Source organism: Palaemon carinicauda, chromosome 5 (genome assembly GCF_036898095.1).
Source record: "Palaemon carinicauda isolate YSFRI2023 chromosome 5, ASM3689809v2, whole genome shotgun sequence".
Classification (NCBI taxonomy): Eukaryota; Metazoa; Arthropoda; class Malacostraca; order Decapoda; family Palaemonidae; genus Palaemon; species Palaemon carinicauda.
Genome location: NC_090729.1, coordinates 87,682,129 through 87,697,141, shown reverse-complemented (window position 1 = coordinate 87,697,141; position 15,013 = coordinate 87,682,129). Strand labels below are relative to the sequence as shown.

At 40.2% G+C, this 15,013-nt stretch overlaps 1 protein-coding gene across 10 annotated transcripts in view; it reads right to left on the bottom strand.

The window, feature by feature from the left end:
- The window catches only part of Tango10 (transport and golgi organization 10), a 1,007,732-nt gene that overhangs the window by 203,397 nt on the left and 789,322 nt on the right, over positions 1-15,013 (bottom strand). For all 10 annotated transcript variants that reach the window (XM_068373850.1, XM_068373851.1, XM_068373846.1 and 7 more), the window contains one exon: positions 9,763-9,998. In XM_068373850.1, the coding sequence (XP_068229951.1) occupies positions 9,763-9,998 (236 nt within the window). The remainder of the gene's footprint in view (positions 1-9,762; positions 9,999-15,013) is intronic.

The window sequence follows — 15,013 nt, the reverse complement described above, 5'->3', positions numbered from 1 at the left end:
GAAGAAATGTCTGATGAAATGATAAATCAAGCTGAATATGCAAGAGACGTCCGTACACATATCGGCAAACTCAATAGCTCTATTACTAACAATTTGAAGTTACTAAATCCTCTAACGCAACCACCGCCACTACCCACAGCCAGTATTAGATTACCCAAACTGGATCTTCCGTATTACTCTGGAGATATATTAGAATGGAATTCCTTCTGGGAACTGTACGAGGTGTCAGTACACCAGCGGAAAGACTTGGAACCAATTCAGAAGTTTTCATATTTACGAAGTGCACTCACAGGAGAAGCTTCGAAATTAATCTCGGGATTTAAATTTGAGGCCGCCAATTATCCACAAGCTGTAGCTCTTCTCCTATCCACTTATGGAAAGAGAGATGAAATTAAGCATGTTCTGGTGAGAAGATTGCTAGAAATGCAGTCGCCTGCTGCCAATTCAGAATCATTGCAAACTTTCAGAGCTAATTTTGAATGCTCAATAAGATCGCTGGAAAGTGAAAGGCTGGAATTAAATGAACTTTATGTTATTTTGCTCTATACCAAATTGCCTCAAAGCGTGAGTGAGACTGTGAAGCGTAGGTGTGGAGACGATTGGTTGGTATTAGACACCTTTAGGAAATACCTAGAAGAGGAGATTCGCAATCTAAGAACTTTTGTTTCAACTGATGTAAATAAAACTGAAACTCTGTCGTCAATATCTACATTCACGGTAAATCAATCCCAAGCTGTTAGACCGAAAACCAAGGGAAATGTGAATAAGTCCAGTCATCAGCAATCCACGAGATGTGCTCTTTGTGATAAAGAACATTGGTGGACTCAGTGCAAAACTTACGCAACCAGAGATGAAAGGTTGAATCGTATCAGAGCTTTGCAGTTATGTTTTGTGTGTGCTTCTAAGAAACATTTTAGTGTGGATTGTGACAAATCAAGTTGCAATAATGGTTGTAATTTGAGACATCATCGCATCTTATGTGATAGGGACCAAACAACAAAGCAAAGCAAGAATAAACAAAGTGGTGTACAAGTGGGAACACTATCAGTAAATGAGCAGGAGAAACCAAATAAATCAGGTAAGCAATCCATATTATCAACAGCAACAATTCCTCTGAAAGGGAAGAAAGGTCGAATGGTACGACTTAGAGGGCTGTTGGATACTTGTGCCGAGAGGACATTTATTAAAAGATCGGCTCTAGAGAGACTGCAATATAGGTCCAAAGGAGTTGAAAAGATTGCCGTGAGAGGTTATCTAGCTAGTAAACCTGTTCATGAATACGAGTTGATAAGTGTCGCCATACCGCATAAAGGCAAGTTGATAATAATGGACTGCATAGTGGTGGATAAGCTGCCAGAATATGCTAAGAAGTTCGACGTTAAGAGAAGCTTAAAGTCGTTATGTAAAACTAAGATCAGCTTGGCTGATAAGGATTTTGATTTGCCTGTTGAGAATCAATCAACTATTGAATTGTTGGTAGAGGTTGATAATGTTTATAATATTTTGCATCCAGGGTTCAAAAGGGTTAGAAATTTAATATTGTTGCCGACCATATTTGGTTATGTAGTGTCAGGCACATGTAGTGCTCCCCCCACTAGGGAAACTCAGGTGACAATTTTGAAGCTAGCTGTACAAACTGAAGGAATTGAAGCTACTCATAATAAAAATCCCAAGACTGATCTGGACGCATTGTGGAGTTTGGATAGACAGGGAATAGATTGCAGTGAGTTGCGAGAACAAGACCAGAGGGTCTTAAAGGACTTCGAGAACACTATAACCTATTCTGAAATTGATAAACAGTATGTTGTGGCGTTGCCGTGGAGAACCAATAGATTCAGATTGAAGACAAATTTTGGTTTAGCCATGAGTAGACTTCGACAGCAGAGCATCAAGTTTCAGAAGGATGTGGATTACTTGGATCATTATCAGAAAATCTTGCAAGAGCAAGAAGATAGAGGGTTCATTGAAAGGGTAATCTATAATAAATCTGATGTGGATTGTCATTACTTGGCACATCATAGAGTGCTTAAAGACAGTGCCACTACTCCAATAAGAATAGTGTTTGATTGCTCATCAAAACAAGGTAAAAATGGATTAAGCCTGAATGATTGTCTATGGACTGGACCACACATAACGGCTGATATACTCAGAGTCCTGCTGCAATTTAGAACTAACACCTTTGCTTGCATTAGTGATATTGAGAAGGCATTTTTAATGGTACAGTTACGTGAAGATCGCAATTATACACGTTTTTTATGGTTGGAAAATCCAACAGATCCCAATAGTAAATTAATAGTATACAGATTTAGAGTAGTATTATTTGGAGCTACATGCTCACCTTTTCTTCTAAATGCAACCATCAAGCATCACTTGTCCACTATGGTCTCGTGGTTACCCCGGTCCAAGACAGTGGATGTAGCGGAAAGACTGAAGAAAGGTTTGTACGTAGATAATTTGCAATTTACGGCTAATGGTGAATCTGAGTTGATGGATTTATATTTCAATGCCAACAAAATATTTGCTCAGGCTCACTTATATTTGAAGGAGTGGGTTAGCAATAGCGAGTCTATACAAACTATTGCTGCTGCTAATCAAATTGAAGCCAAACAAAACCAAATTCATAAAGTATTAAGATTGAATTGGGATATAATTAAAGACGTTTTAACTATCAATCCAACTCATATTAATAGATCGAGTCAAACAAAGAGAGAGATTCTCAGTACCGTTGCCCAAATATACGATCCATTGGGATTGCTTCTCCCTGTTACTATGAAAGCAAGGATATTTTAGCAGAAATTGTGGAAGGAACATCTGGATTGGGACGAACAACTCGCTACAAGAGGAATGGAGTGAAATACGCAAGGACTTGGAGAAGTGTTTTGAAATATCCTTTCCTAGGAGTGCTAGCCTAGGAACTGGTGATACCTTGCACATATTCTGCGATGCTAGCGAAACTTCATATGGTTGTGTGGCCTATAGAGCAAATGGTGAAAGCTCTAATATAATTTTAGCAAAGGGCCGAGTGGCGCCCATTAAGGAATTGACAATTCCGAAATTGGAACTAATGGCATTGTTGCTAGGAGCAAGAATGACAAAATTTATTATTGACTCCTTTGATGAGAAGGAATTTAAACAATTATATGTCTGGTCAGACAGTAAAGTCGCCCTTAGCTGGATTGTGTCCAGTAATGTTCTGCCTGTGTTTGTGAGAAACAGAGTAATTGAGATTAACTCTTTGATTCCGGGGTCAGTCCTGTCTTACGTACCGTCATCAGAAAACCCCAGTGATTGGTTGACACGGGGAAAGAGTGCTAAGGTGTTAGCAAAGGACTCTTTTTGGTGGGAGGGACCCCCTTGGTTAAAAAATCACACTCTGCCTATTGATAGGTCATGGGTTGGGTGTACACATATACAAGGTGAACAGGACATTGTGGGCAATGTTGTAGGGGACATAGATGCAACACGCCTGCTTGATTGGGAAAGATTCAGCAGAGCTGACAAGGTCTTTAAGACCATAGCTTGGATAATGCGATTTGTAAAGAATTGCAGACTAGCAACAAATGACAGGAAAACTGGTAGTTTGACTCTGGAAGAGTTACAAGAAGGAAAGGTCAAAACAATTGTTCTCGTGCAGAGAGAGTACTTTCCAGAAGAATATAAAGCCCTGAAAAGGGAGGAAACAAACCCAAAATTGACATTAATTTGCCAGTTGAATTTTTTTTTTGGATAATAATGTAATGAGATGTAGAGGCAGGTTGGAACATGCAACACTGCCGGAAGAAGTCAAATATCCTACTTTACTGCCAAAAGGTTGTGTTCTGAGTAAGTTGTTAATAAGACGACATCATGTGATGCAAGCGCACATGGGGGTGAACGCTACTGTAGCTAGTGTAAGACAGGAGTTCTGGATACCACAGCTGCGACAACTGGTCAAGAGCGTGTTACATCATTGCGTGATCTGCAAGAAAGTTCAAGGAAAACCATATAAAACTAATATAATGCCCCCATTGCCGGAATTCCGGGTACAACGGAAACAACCTTTTAGCGTTACTGGGGTGGATTACACCGGGGCGTTATGGATAAAGGAAGGGAAGCAAAATCCGGAGAAGGTGTATGTCATACTATTCACATGCCCGATCACTAGGGGTATACATCTGGAAGTAGTCAGAAATCAGTCCGCTGACTCATTCCTCATGGCCTTCCGGAAGTTTAGCAGCCGTAAAGGCTTTCCTTCACTAATGTTGAGTGACAACGCCACTACCTTTGTAGCAGCATCTGAATATCTGAGAACAATGGCAGAGAGCCCCCTTTTTCAAAACCATCTGGAGAAAATAGAGTGTAAGTGGAAATTTATACCAGCAAGAGCACCTTGGTTTGGTGCAATCTGGGAGAGATTGATCGGACTATTGAAAACCTGTATGAAGAAGGTAATTGGTCGAGCTCTTCTCAGTTATGATGAATTATCCTGCATTTTGGTGGAATTGGAATCCATCATAAATGACAGGCCACTAAGCTACACCTCGGGGGACCTTGATCAGAAGGAGATTCTAACTCCCAATCACCTGATCTTGGGTAGGAAATTAAGATCCTTTCCCAAGGAAACTATTAATTGGGATGAAGTATCTGAAGACCCATTGTATAGTAAAACTGAAAATGTAGAAAGGAGATTCCTTTACATATCCAAATTGTGTGATCAGCTATGGAAAAGATGGGAACGTGAATATTTGATTTCGTTAAGAGAGACTCATCGAATTGGAGTCCAACATAATTCTTGGCCCAAAATAGGAGATGTCGTCCTCGTACATGATGAAGGGCCAAGAAACAAATGGAAGTTGGGTCAGGTGATTCAGGTGCATGTGGAGTCTGACAATGTAGTTAGGGTAGCTACCCTCAAAACCTCCCATGGCCAGATCATGCGTCCCATTGTGAAGTTGTACCCGTTAGAGTTATGGCAAGAAGTTGAGAATCCTGATCCTGCCAAAATTCCTGAAGGGAGTACCCGACCATCCAGGAAGGCTGCTCGGGTGGCTGCAGAAACTAGAAAAGATTTGATTCAAAAGGGACTGTTGTAAATACTTGTATATTATAACTTTTTGTGGCGGGGAATATGTCGTTACTTACAATAACGACATGGGAAATCAATTGTTATTGAATATCTATGTTCATATTGTATATGGAAAATGTTCTTTTATATTACATTGCATTAAGTGGAAATGTGCAGGTTTCTGTACAAATGAAGGTTTTGTTTATATTTAATTGTAATAAGCATTGTTACCAAGGAATATTGTCTTGTGAATAGTTGTATAAGTGGTTAACAATGCAATGTAAGTTGTTTGAATAGTTTCGTTCGGTTTGCGTTGAATAGTTGGTTTCCTTCGTTTGTTGTTTTCTTTTGTCGTGAGCGAACGAAGCGGAAGTCATGACTTTGGGAGAGAGAGCGATCGCATTATTTTTACGACAAAGGCAACAGAGCTAACGGCGGAGAGTTGCTGCCTGTCACTTCTCAACGTATGTAGTGTAGTCTTCAGTGGACTTAATCAGGATGAAGAGAATTTCATTTGATTAACAAAGCCGTTCCTTCCCAGCATTTAATGAAGTGGATGAATTAGTCAACCGAAGTTTGGATGAGTATCATATAATATTTAGTTACCTTGGATGGGATAATTCGCTAGGGATATGCATATCTGTGCGTGGGATTCCGTGACTGGGTAAAATCAAATATTCATATGCGGTATCGTGGTTTACCCGTGCCTATTGCAATCCGAACTCGGTAAGAACTTCATATGAAACCAAGTAAGTAATAATTGGGGCAAAAGCTCAATAGAATATAGTATGACCATTTATCTTTGTAACACAACGCAATGAATTCCTAATGTAGAGAAAGGGTCTTGAGTTCTCTTAACAAATCTGGTAATTAGTAGTTTTGTGAATGACTGAAGTCATTATATGTTGTTGCTTGTTTGACCCTAATAAGTAACGATAATCCCTATGGGGGAGCCAAACTTAGGCTTCCTTATAAAGGAATTGTCTACAGAGTGGAAAGGGTCTGAAATCGTTCAGAACCTAGAGAAAAGAAGGGGGAAAATAGGATAAAAACACCCTTATATTTGGGTAGGTCCCAGCAAGAGACTGCACTGAGAAGCACAGAGTATGCTGGAAATATTGTACTGTACAACCGTACACCCCAGCCACTGTCTTTAAGGTATGAAATACCAAAGAAAGAGCAGTCTGGCTATACGGCTGTATTAAGGCGACTGCCGGCACGTGACCGGCAGCCGGGGGGAGGGGTGCTTGTCCATGGAAGCCGCAGGAGCGTCGGCGGCAAACCGGAGGCCGGTCCGGCGGGGTGAATCCATCTAAGGCTACACACTGAGCAGTAGAGAGGTAGGAGACACCTATAAGGGCAACCGCCGACACGGCGGCAGGTCGTCGGCAGGGCGGTGGCTTCCGGGAGCCGGCAGGCTGTCGGCGTTGGTGAACCTAGCTGGGTACGTAAGATGGAGGGTTATCTGAGATGTCGGCGGCAGCGGCAGCAGCGTCAAGGAGCGGCGGCCCCCGGCAACCGGCAGGCTGTCGCCTTAGGTAATCCTCAGATAGGAACATCCTATGAAGTAGGAAGGTCACATGGGGTGCTGGCAGCTAGCGCCGGCAGTGGACCGGCACCATGATAGAAGAGAGAAAGATAAGGAGGGAGTGGGGAAGGGTAATGTCCGATACCCGACCGGCTTCCCTCCGGAAGGAGTGCTCTCATGATAGGAGGGGATATGCCTATCATCCGGCGGCAGGGGGCCGGCAGACGGCTGGATGCCTATGGTAATCCAAGGGAGGATCAGAGGACACTCAAAAGGTGGAGAGGGTGATCTTCCGCCAGCAGGCCGGACGCCGACACTACCCTATAGTTCGACTATAAGGGGGAAGTATAGCAGAGCGGCCAGCCAAGCAGGAGAGCACAGCTTAACCTACAACTCTCCCCAAGGGAGGAATTGTAAGACAGCAGACAGGGGTGTGAAGGCAAACCAACACAAAGGGATAGAGTGGGGGTAGGGGTCTGAGGGAGCAGAAGGGGTCGCAACCCTAAAGCTCCCAAGGAGTGGGGGAATCTGTTAGATGCTATACTACCCAGGTAGGAGAGAAACACTCTCCAACCCTAGGGTAGGTTAGCTCAGAGTAGGGACAGCACTAGTGTACTGTCCTAAACTATAATAAAACAGAATCCCCCAAAGCCTAACCTAAACCAGGAGAGCTTCTCCTAGATTAGGGAGGGCTAGGAAGACATATCGCTAGGCCACAGGAGGAAGAGACATGTCCCAACCAAGAGCAGTCTAGGGGGAAGGGCAGGGCCCTTTCACCTTCAGTCTGAGTCGATACCTAAAGGGAAATGCGTTCCCTAAGGATGGACTGGGATGAACGATAGGTACTCTGGGGTTCTGTCCGAGGTCCCCCCATATACTATGGTAGGGAAGAGGGAAGAACGATCTAGCCTAACCTACCCGAAAATTATTCCGGGTAAGGGGGCTAAGATATAACAAAGCTACCCAGAGGGAGGTTACCCGAAGGTAACAGGGTAGATAAGGAAGCATACAAGGGCCCCAATGTTGGGTTAGGGGATGTGACATGGATGGACCAGGCACGGTCCCTTGTATGGTCCCTAGAAGGCGAAAGACATGTGCAACACTGAATCTTGTATATGTTTAAAAATGCCTATATCTTCATTAACATTAACACTAGGAACACTTATTATATCATGCAGAAGTAAACATGAACACTAGGCTGCGGCCTAGGCTAGGCTAAAAGTCTAGTATGGGGTCGGATAACTAAGAGCGCCGAAGAATACCATCGGTATAATATAACTAATTCCTAGCAATGAAGACTAAATAACTAATGATATTTAATTAGTTATAAGGCAGGGAAGGCTGTTCTGGCTAACTAAATAAAGCATGCGAGGCGAACAGCGGCGTCATACAATGGCGCCTCCGGGCAAGGCACAGCTCCGCCACAAAACACAAGATTTTACCGTAAAAAATCGTTACTTTACGGTTGGAGCTTATTTAAACAATACAAGAACCTGGTACTCAACTTTCCAGAAGAAGGCGAGGCAGAAGGTTGAGACATGGCAAAGGATGCACAAGATAATCAGCGATCACTGGGAAAAATAAACCAATGTTGGAAGCTACCAGAATAGGAATGGGGACGGACGTGACGTCACACAGTATGGCGGATGGTTTGTTTACGTTGCGAGTACCGTAACAGTAACGAAGGAGGGTAAATTTGGAACGGCTCCTCAGTTACCTCGCCACCTTTGCCCCTCGAAGCGTAAAAGCTATGTGGGGTGCAGATAGCCATGTGGCGTGTTAATGCATGCGTCCCCTGTTGATATACGATATCCTAGAGGGAAACCTTTAGGGTACTCGCACCAGAAGTTAGAATACTGTGAAACCTTTAGTTTAATTCTCTGGGAATATTTATTGTAGTCATATATACCCAAAGGAAGCTACTGAAGGATCCTTCCATCAGGACGACATGGCTTGAGGCCCCCCCCCCCAAAAAAAAAAAAAAATATATATATATATATATATATATATATATATATATATATATATATATGTGTGTACATAATATATACATACAGTATATATAAGGGAAATTTTTCTCGTAGTGTTGGAAAAGCAACACGAAAGAAAGTTTATAAAATTAGGGGAGGGTCGAAGAAATATTGAAAGAAAGAAAAAAATGAGGGAGAGAGAAATTTAGATTCGAACTGGTTGAGCAATTTCCCCAAGTTCGAGAGCCCTCTTGCCCGTCACCAAGTTTCAGCACGGGAATGATATGCCGTGGTGAAGCTCAATGACTTTATCACGGCATTCTCTCATTAAGAGGGGGAAAATTACAAATAAAAACACATAGGCCTAATTATATATACTGAAGTTTATCCAATCAATCCCAACAAAATAACTTTGAAACCTTGATTTCTCAAAATATGAAATTTTAAGAGAAAAATTGCTACTAAGTTTTGAATATTAACTGCTCATGTCATTCAATCATGAAAAAAATAGGGAATTTTGTAGTCTACAATCTATAAAATTACTTTTACAAAAATTTTCTCTACCTTTAAAAGTGAATTGTATATATTGATAGAAAAATGCATATAGAGAAATTAGAATGATAAGAAAATTTCCAATGTAAAACTTTTAGTGTGCAGTATAAAATTCACTTTCAAACAGTTTTGAAACATATTGGTGGAGAAACAAAATTGGTTGTAAAGTTTGAAGTGACGCTAAAATAACTTTGTTTTCATGTGATACAATCACACTACAGTACTTGAAATACTTAATTCTTTTCTGATTAAGGTGCTGGGGTATGAGTTAATGCAAGTCTAAATTGGGGTAGAAATGAAATGAACATGGTGGGACTAATTTGTGCTCATTGTGTGCAAGTCTCATTAGTACTTATGTACTTAAAATATCCATACGGTGCAAAAGTTTTACTCACAGACCAATACAATACTCGTCAACCAATTCAAATATATACTGTATGCCCATACCCAAATTTGCTCGTATTCAGTTATTCATAATCATAGGTAGCCCTACTACTGTGCAAGTAAGAAAACACCTTTTGCTGACTTCCAGTAAAATGTTATTTTTTAACTTTAAAAACTACATATTATCAATGGTACAGATATGGGATACATACAGTATATAAGGAGCACATTTTTTCCCACACAAATAAATATTTATCGTTAACCAATTGTATAAGTTTTCTCACCTTTGGGTAAAGTTCAACGATCCATTCAAGTTGAGGTTGAGTATCACAGTCAAGTTCAGACGCTGATGAAGGTGTTGAAAACACCAGTGTTCTTGTATGATAAGCTGGTAAACCTGGAAGATTGTCTACAGTGAGACTAGCACTCCACTGCTCAGCTGTGTACAGACGGGGAGTAAACAAAAGCTTATTTGAAGGCTCTGATTCCTTCATAACTTCACGAACACGTTCCCACTGACCTAAAAATAATTTACACAAATATTGAACAAAGCAACTTCGAAATTTCGACTACTAGAAAATAGAATTAAATCATTTGATAACGAATAATAAGTATGGGGATGTTCTGAGTACCATAAAAATTTTATAGCACTTCAAAATTTCAAAACTTTCTTTTATGGATATTACAAAAATAGTTACAGTACTATATCAAGCTCTGGAAATCTTATAAGTACACTATGCACTAAGAAGTGAACTATCATATACTAGGCATGTACAAACATACAAAATTTATGACTATTATTTGAAAAATACAAGAGAGATTTGAATCCTTATATTATTTTCTGTGAAACAGTTAGCAGAGAAATAAAGTTAGTCTGAAAAGGAGCAGAGATAGGCCTACATAACATTTCTAAACAACTATCATAGGGCTTGCAGATGGGATTAAAAATTGAGAACATTTGGAGCAAAGTAATGTTTAAGAATCCAATTATGAATTATGAGATAAAAACCTGTGATAAATATACATTTAAATCTTATCTATAAAGCCTATTCTTTAAAAAAACGTCAAGTCAATAAATACAGAGACACTCTTAAAATCTAATTGCTATTGAAAAACTAGTAGTGGAGGATGGTAATTCTACTATTATTTAATGATGCAAAGTGTCTTACATACTTTAAATTCTTTCATAGTTTACCAACTAATTAGTTCAAAGAAAATTTGAATGATTTAATTAACATTAAAAGTAGAGATATAGAAGTTTTGTTTTACTGGGTTACAGCTCAGGTAAATGTGCCAGGAAATTAAGAGACAAAAGACTGAATTGTAGTAGAGGCTGCAGTCAAGTTACTTGAAACAGCATGTCTTGTGTAATAACTTCTTGCCGAATTTCAAAATATCTCTTAGAAATATTTGGCAACAACATTGAAAGTAATACACCAGGATACAAAATTAATTGGTTCCGGATTGGCTTTTGTAACATGAATTTTTCGTAAAATGAGTCACGTTTTACATATACAGTAAAGCATTTAATTCCTTCCAAGCCCTACAACATCACCACATTAAATTTTATAACAAAGGTAAAACCCGAATGAAATAGAGCCAAATACATTTGAATAATTCAATATGCCTAACCTAACTTACATCAGTTATTATGAATATATGTAGTATGCTCATTCTAAAGGAAATAGAGAGAAAGATTGATGAAAAGCTTAGAGATGAACAAGAAGGATTTAGAAAAGGGAGAAGTTGTACTGAGCAAATGTTCATTTATAGACATGTGGTACAGCAATGTGTAGAACATGGAAATCCATTTTTTATGGAATTAGTGGATTAAGAAAGAGCCTCTGATAGTGCTCACTGGCCAATTTCATGAATAGTCCCACATTATTACGGAGTTCCTCTTAAATACGTAAGTTTGATTAATTCTGCTCATGAGCAAAGCAAGTATAAAGTTAATGTTAGTGGAGTCCTATCAAATGAATTTCCAGTGAACAGTGCAGTAATCCAAGGGAATGTGTTGTCACCTATGTTGCTAATCCTCCTCATGGATTTTGTAATGCATAAAACGGTTGGGGATGGTGGAGAAAGATTGGACTGGAATGGTAACAGGAAATTAGCTGACCTAGAGTATGCAGACAACGCTGTCCTTATTAGCAGAACACCACAGGACTTGCAAAGCTTGCTTACCAAAATGCATGAAATATCACATGAGGTTGGGCTCAAGATAAATAGAAGAAAGACAGAATATGGACAGGAAGATAGAATATTATTTGAAGGAGAAAGGATTAATGAGGTGGAATAATTTAAAATATTTAGGAACTATGATCACCAATAAAGGGTCTTTAGAATTTGAGTTTAATGAAAGATTGAAAAGAGTAAATCATAAAATGGCTAGGTTGAGTAAATTTTGGAAATCAGTTTAGTGAGATCGGTGTTACTGTAAGGGCATGAGTCGTGGAATGACAATGAAATGGTATCCAACAGATTTTGTAAATTTGCAAACAAAGCCCTTAGAAGAAAATTGTGAGTTAAATGGCAGGACAAGATTAGAAATGATACTGTAACAGAGATTACTCAAGTCCCATGTGTGGATGAGATCATGGTAAAGGGTAGATGGAGATGATTTGGGCATGCTCTTACACTCTCCAAGAGAGATTAGTTCACCATTTTTTGTATTGGGCTCCACAAGGCACTAGAAGAGTTGGAAGACCCAGGTCTACATGGCTGAGGACTATGAAGTGTGAAGTAGGAGATGATGAGTGGAGAAGTGTTGAATTAAAAGCCCAAGATAGACACAACTGGCAAAAATTAACCAAGGCCCTTTGTATAAATAGGCGTAGGAGGAGAGGATAAAATGAACTGTTAATACCTGTAAATTAAGTATTTATTAGAAAATAATGCAATAACAAAGGAAAAATATGAAATCTGATAAGAAAATGTGGAACCTTACCTTTCAAGTGAGGTGATGACTGAAAGCAAAAGTGGCAGAAGAGGAGGAGGGCAAATGACAGAAAACATTAACAAATGGCAGAAAACATGAACACTTAATTTCAAGAAACAGATTAATAAATGGCAGAAAACATTAGCACTTAACTTCGAGATACTTATAATTAAATGTCTTTTTTGCTCTTTTCTCTTTTTTTTTATTTTTCTGCTTTACATTTTACACTTTCTAAATTTCCTCAATTGCTTCTTTACTTCTACTTCTTCAATTTTTTGTAGCACTTGGACCTTTACCTTGGCTTACTAATGGCCTCTTTCAACACTAACGATACAAGGAAGCTAGTTTCTGCCTTAAAATGTTCCTGAAATGATTCAGGCAGATGTCATTAACGGCACAAGGAGATAACCTGTGTGAACCTTTTCGGGGCATTTCTTTTCTATGAAATCTGCCACTTTATGATACGTAGATAGTATCTCCTTAATTTCTGCCGTTGTCACAAGCATATTTCTGTCCTCCTCCTCCTTGCTGAACAATGTTCAGTTGCACGGTTTCCAACTTCTTTAAGTCATCCATTGTAACCTCCTCTATAAGCTCATTGATATCGTCCTCATCGACGACCAGCCCCATGGACCTCCTAAGTGAAATGGTTTCCTCATCCTCCGGTTGCATAACAGGTGCAGGATCGTCAACAGTTTCGGGTTTGTCTTCAACTAAGCCTCCAACGAATCCCTCGAAGTCTTGTGAAGAGATGGCATCAGGCCACAGTTTCTTCCTTGAAGAGTTCAAGGTGCGCCTCGAAACCTGCCAAGCTTGATCGAGGAGTCTGAAGCATATCACAATATCAAAATGCTCCTTCCAAATTTCACGAGGGGTAGGGTTTGTGCTGTTAGTGATATTGAAACATCTCTTGGAGAGACGTTTCGTATACAGCTTCTTGAAATTTGAAATCACTTGCTGGTCCATGGACTGGAGGAGGGGTGGTGTTAGGTGGAAGGAAGAGAACCTCGTTAAAGGAATATTCCAGGAAGTACCATGCTCGAGGCCTGAATTGTGACCAGGGGTGTTGTTGAACATCAGCAGACATTTCAGAGGGAGGTGATTCTCTTCCGGATAATTGTTAACAGTCAGACCAAAACAAAGATTTACCCACTCTACGCAAAACTGTCTCATTACCCAGGTTTTCACATTAGCCCTCCACATCACCGGAAGCTTCTCCTTTAGCACTTTGTGGAACTTTAAGGCTTGAGGACTCTCCAAATGACACACCAGTATGGGCTTAACATTACAATCCCCACTGGCATTGACACAGAGTGCAAGGGTAAGCGTGTCCTTCATAGGCTTACTCCTGGGCAGGTTCTCTTCCGCCATGATATAGGTCAGAGGCATTTTTTTTCCAAAAGTATCCCAGTTTCGTCACAGTTGAAGACTTGCTGGGGAATGTAGCCTTCCTCAAGAGTCAACTCGTTGAATATCTTAACAAGGACTTCGGCCGCTTTCGTGTCTGAGCTGGCAGCCTCCCCATGCCACACAACCGAATAAACGCCAGTCCGTATCTTGAATTTTTCAAACCACTCGCATGAAGCCTTAATCTCTTGAGGTGCCTGCTGCGATGTCCCTTCTTCTGCATCGTCTTTGGCCTGATCAAGTACGAGATCACCGAAAATGGCGCTGGCCTTGTGGCAGATTACCGTCTCAGTGGTCGTGTCTTCAACGATTTCCTTGTCCTTAATCCACTGGGGAAGAAATTTCTCCACCTCATTACAGACGTGGCTTCTCTTACTATAAAAGACAATCACGCCCTTAGAAGGTGTTGCTGCTTTGATGGCTTCCTTCTGCTTAAGGATGGTGCTTATAATCGCCAGATTTCAGCCATACCCCTTAGCAATCACACTCGACCGTATGGCACCCTCATACTTCTTGATTAACGTCTCCTTAGAAAGTATTCTCTTCTTCTTTTCTTGAACATCAGCAACATTCTTGGGATCCATGGCTACAGAATTACTGGTTAAATAAAGGAACAAGAAAACTATTAGTACAAAATAGAATTCACCAATACGAATTCAGTGTGAACATGTGACGCGTAGCGCGGAGCTCCGTTACATACGCCCTGAGTCGTGTTCTAGCTTTCTGTTTCTCGCGTAGAATATCATTGAAAAGATATTAGTTAATCTTATGGAGAAATCTAAATGATAGGAAACAGTACACTATGCCTGCTCCTAACTATTTTTGCCTCATATGTAAAAACACGGAGGGAGAACGGAAAAAATGGATAGGAGGTGAATGTAATAGACTCTACCGTAAGAGATGTGTGCATATAGTGATAAGCATCACTGAAAATGAATGGAATAACTTAAGATTGGTTATGCGCACACTGTGTACATGAAGCCAGGCAAAACAATTTAGTAATATCAAAATTAAAGGAAGATGTGAACAATGATAGATCTGGCCCTGAATGCACAAGATGCAAAAATAGATGACTTGGAAAACAAACTTGCAGACCTTAGTGCAGAAGCAGCAAATTCCACCCAGACTACCGACCTCACTGAGAAAGTTGACATTCTTGCCATGAATATGGAATCAATTAAAGCAAC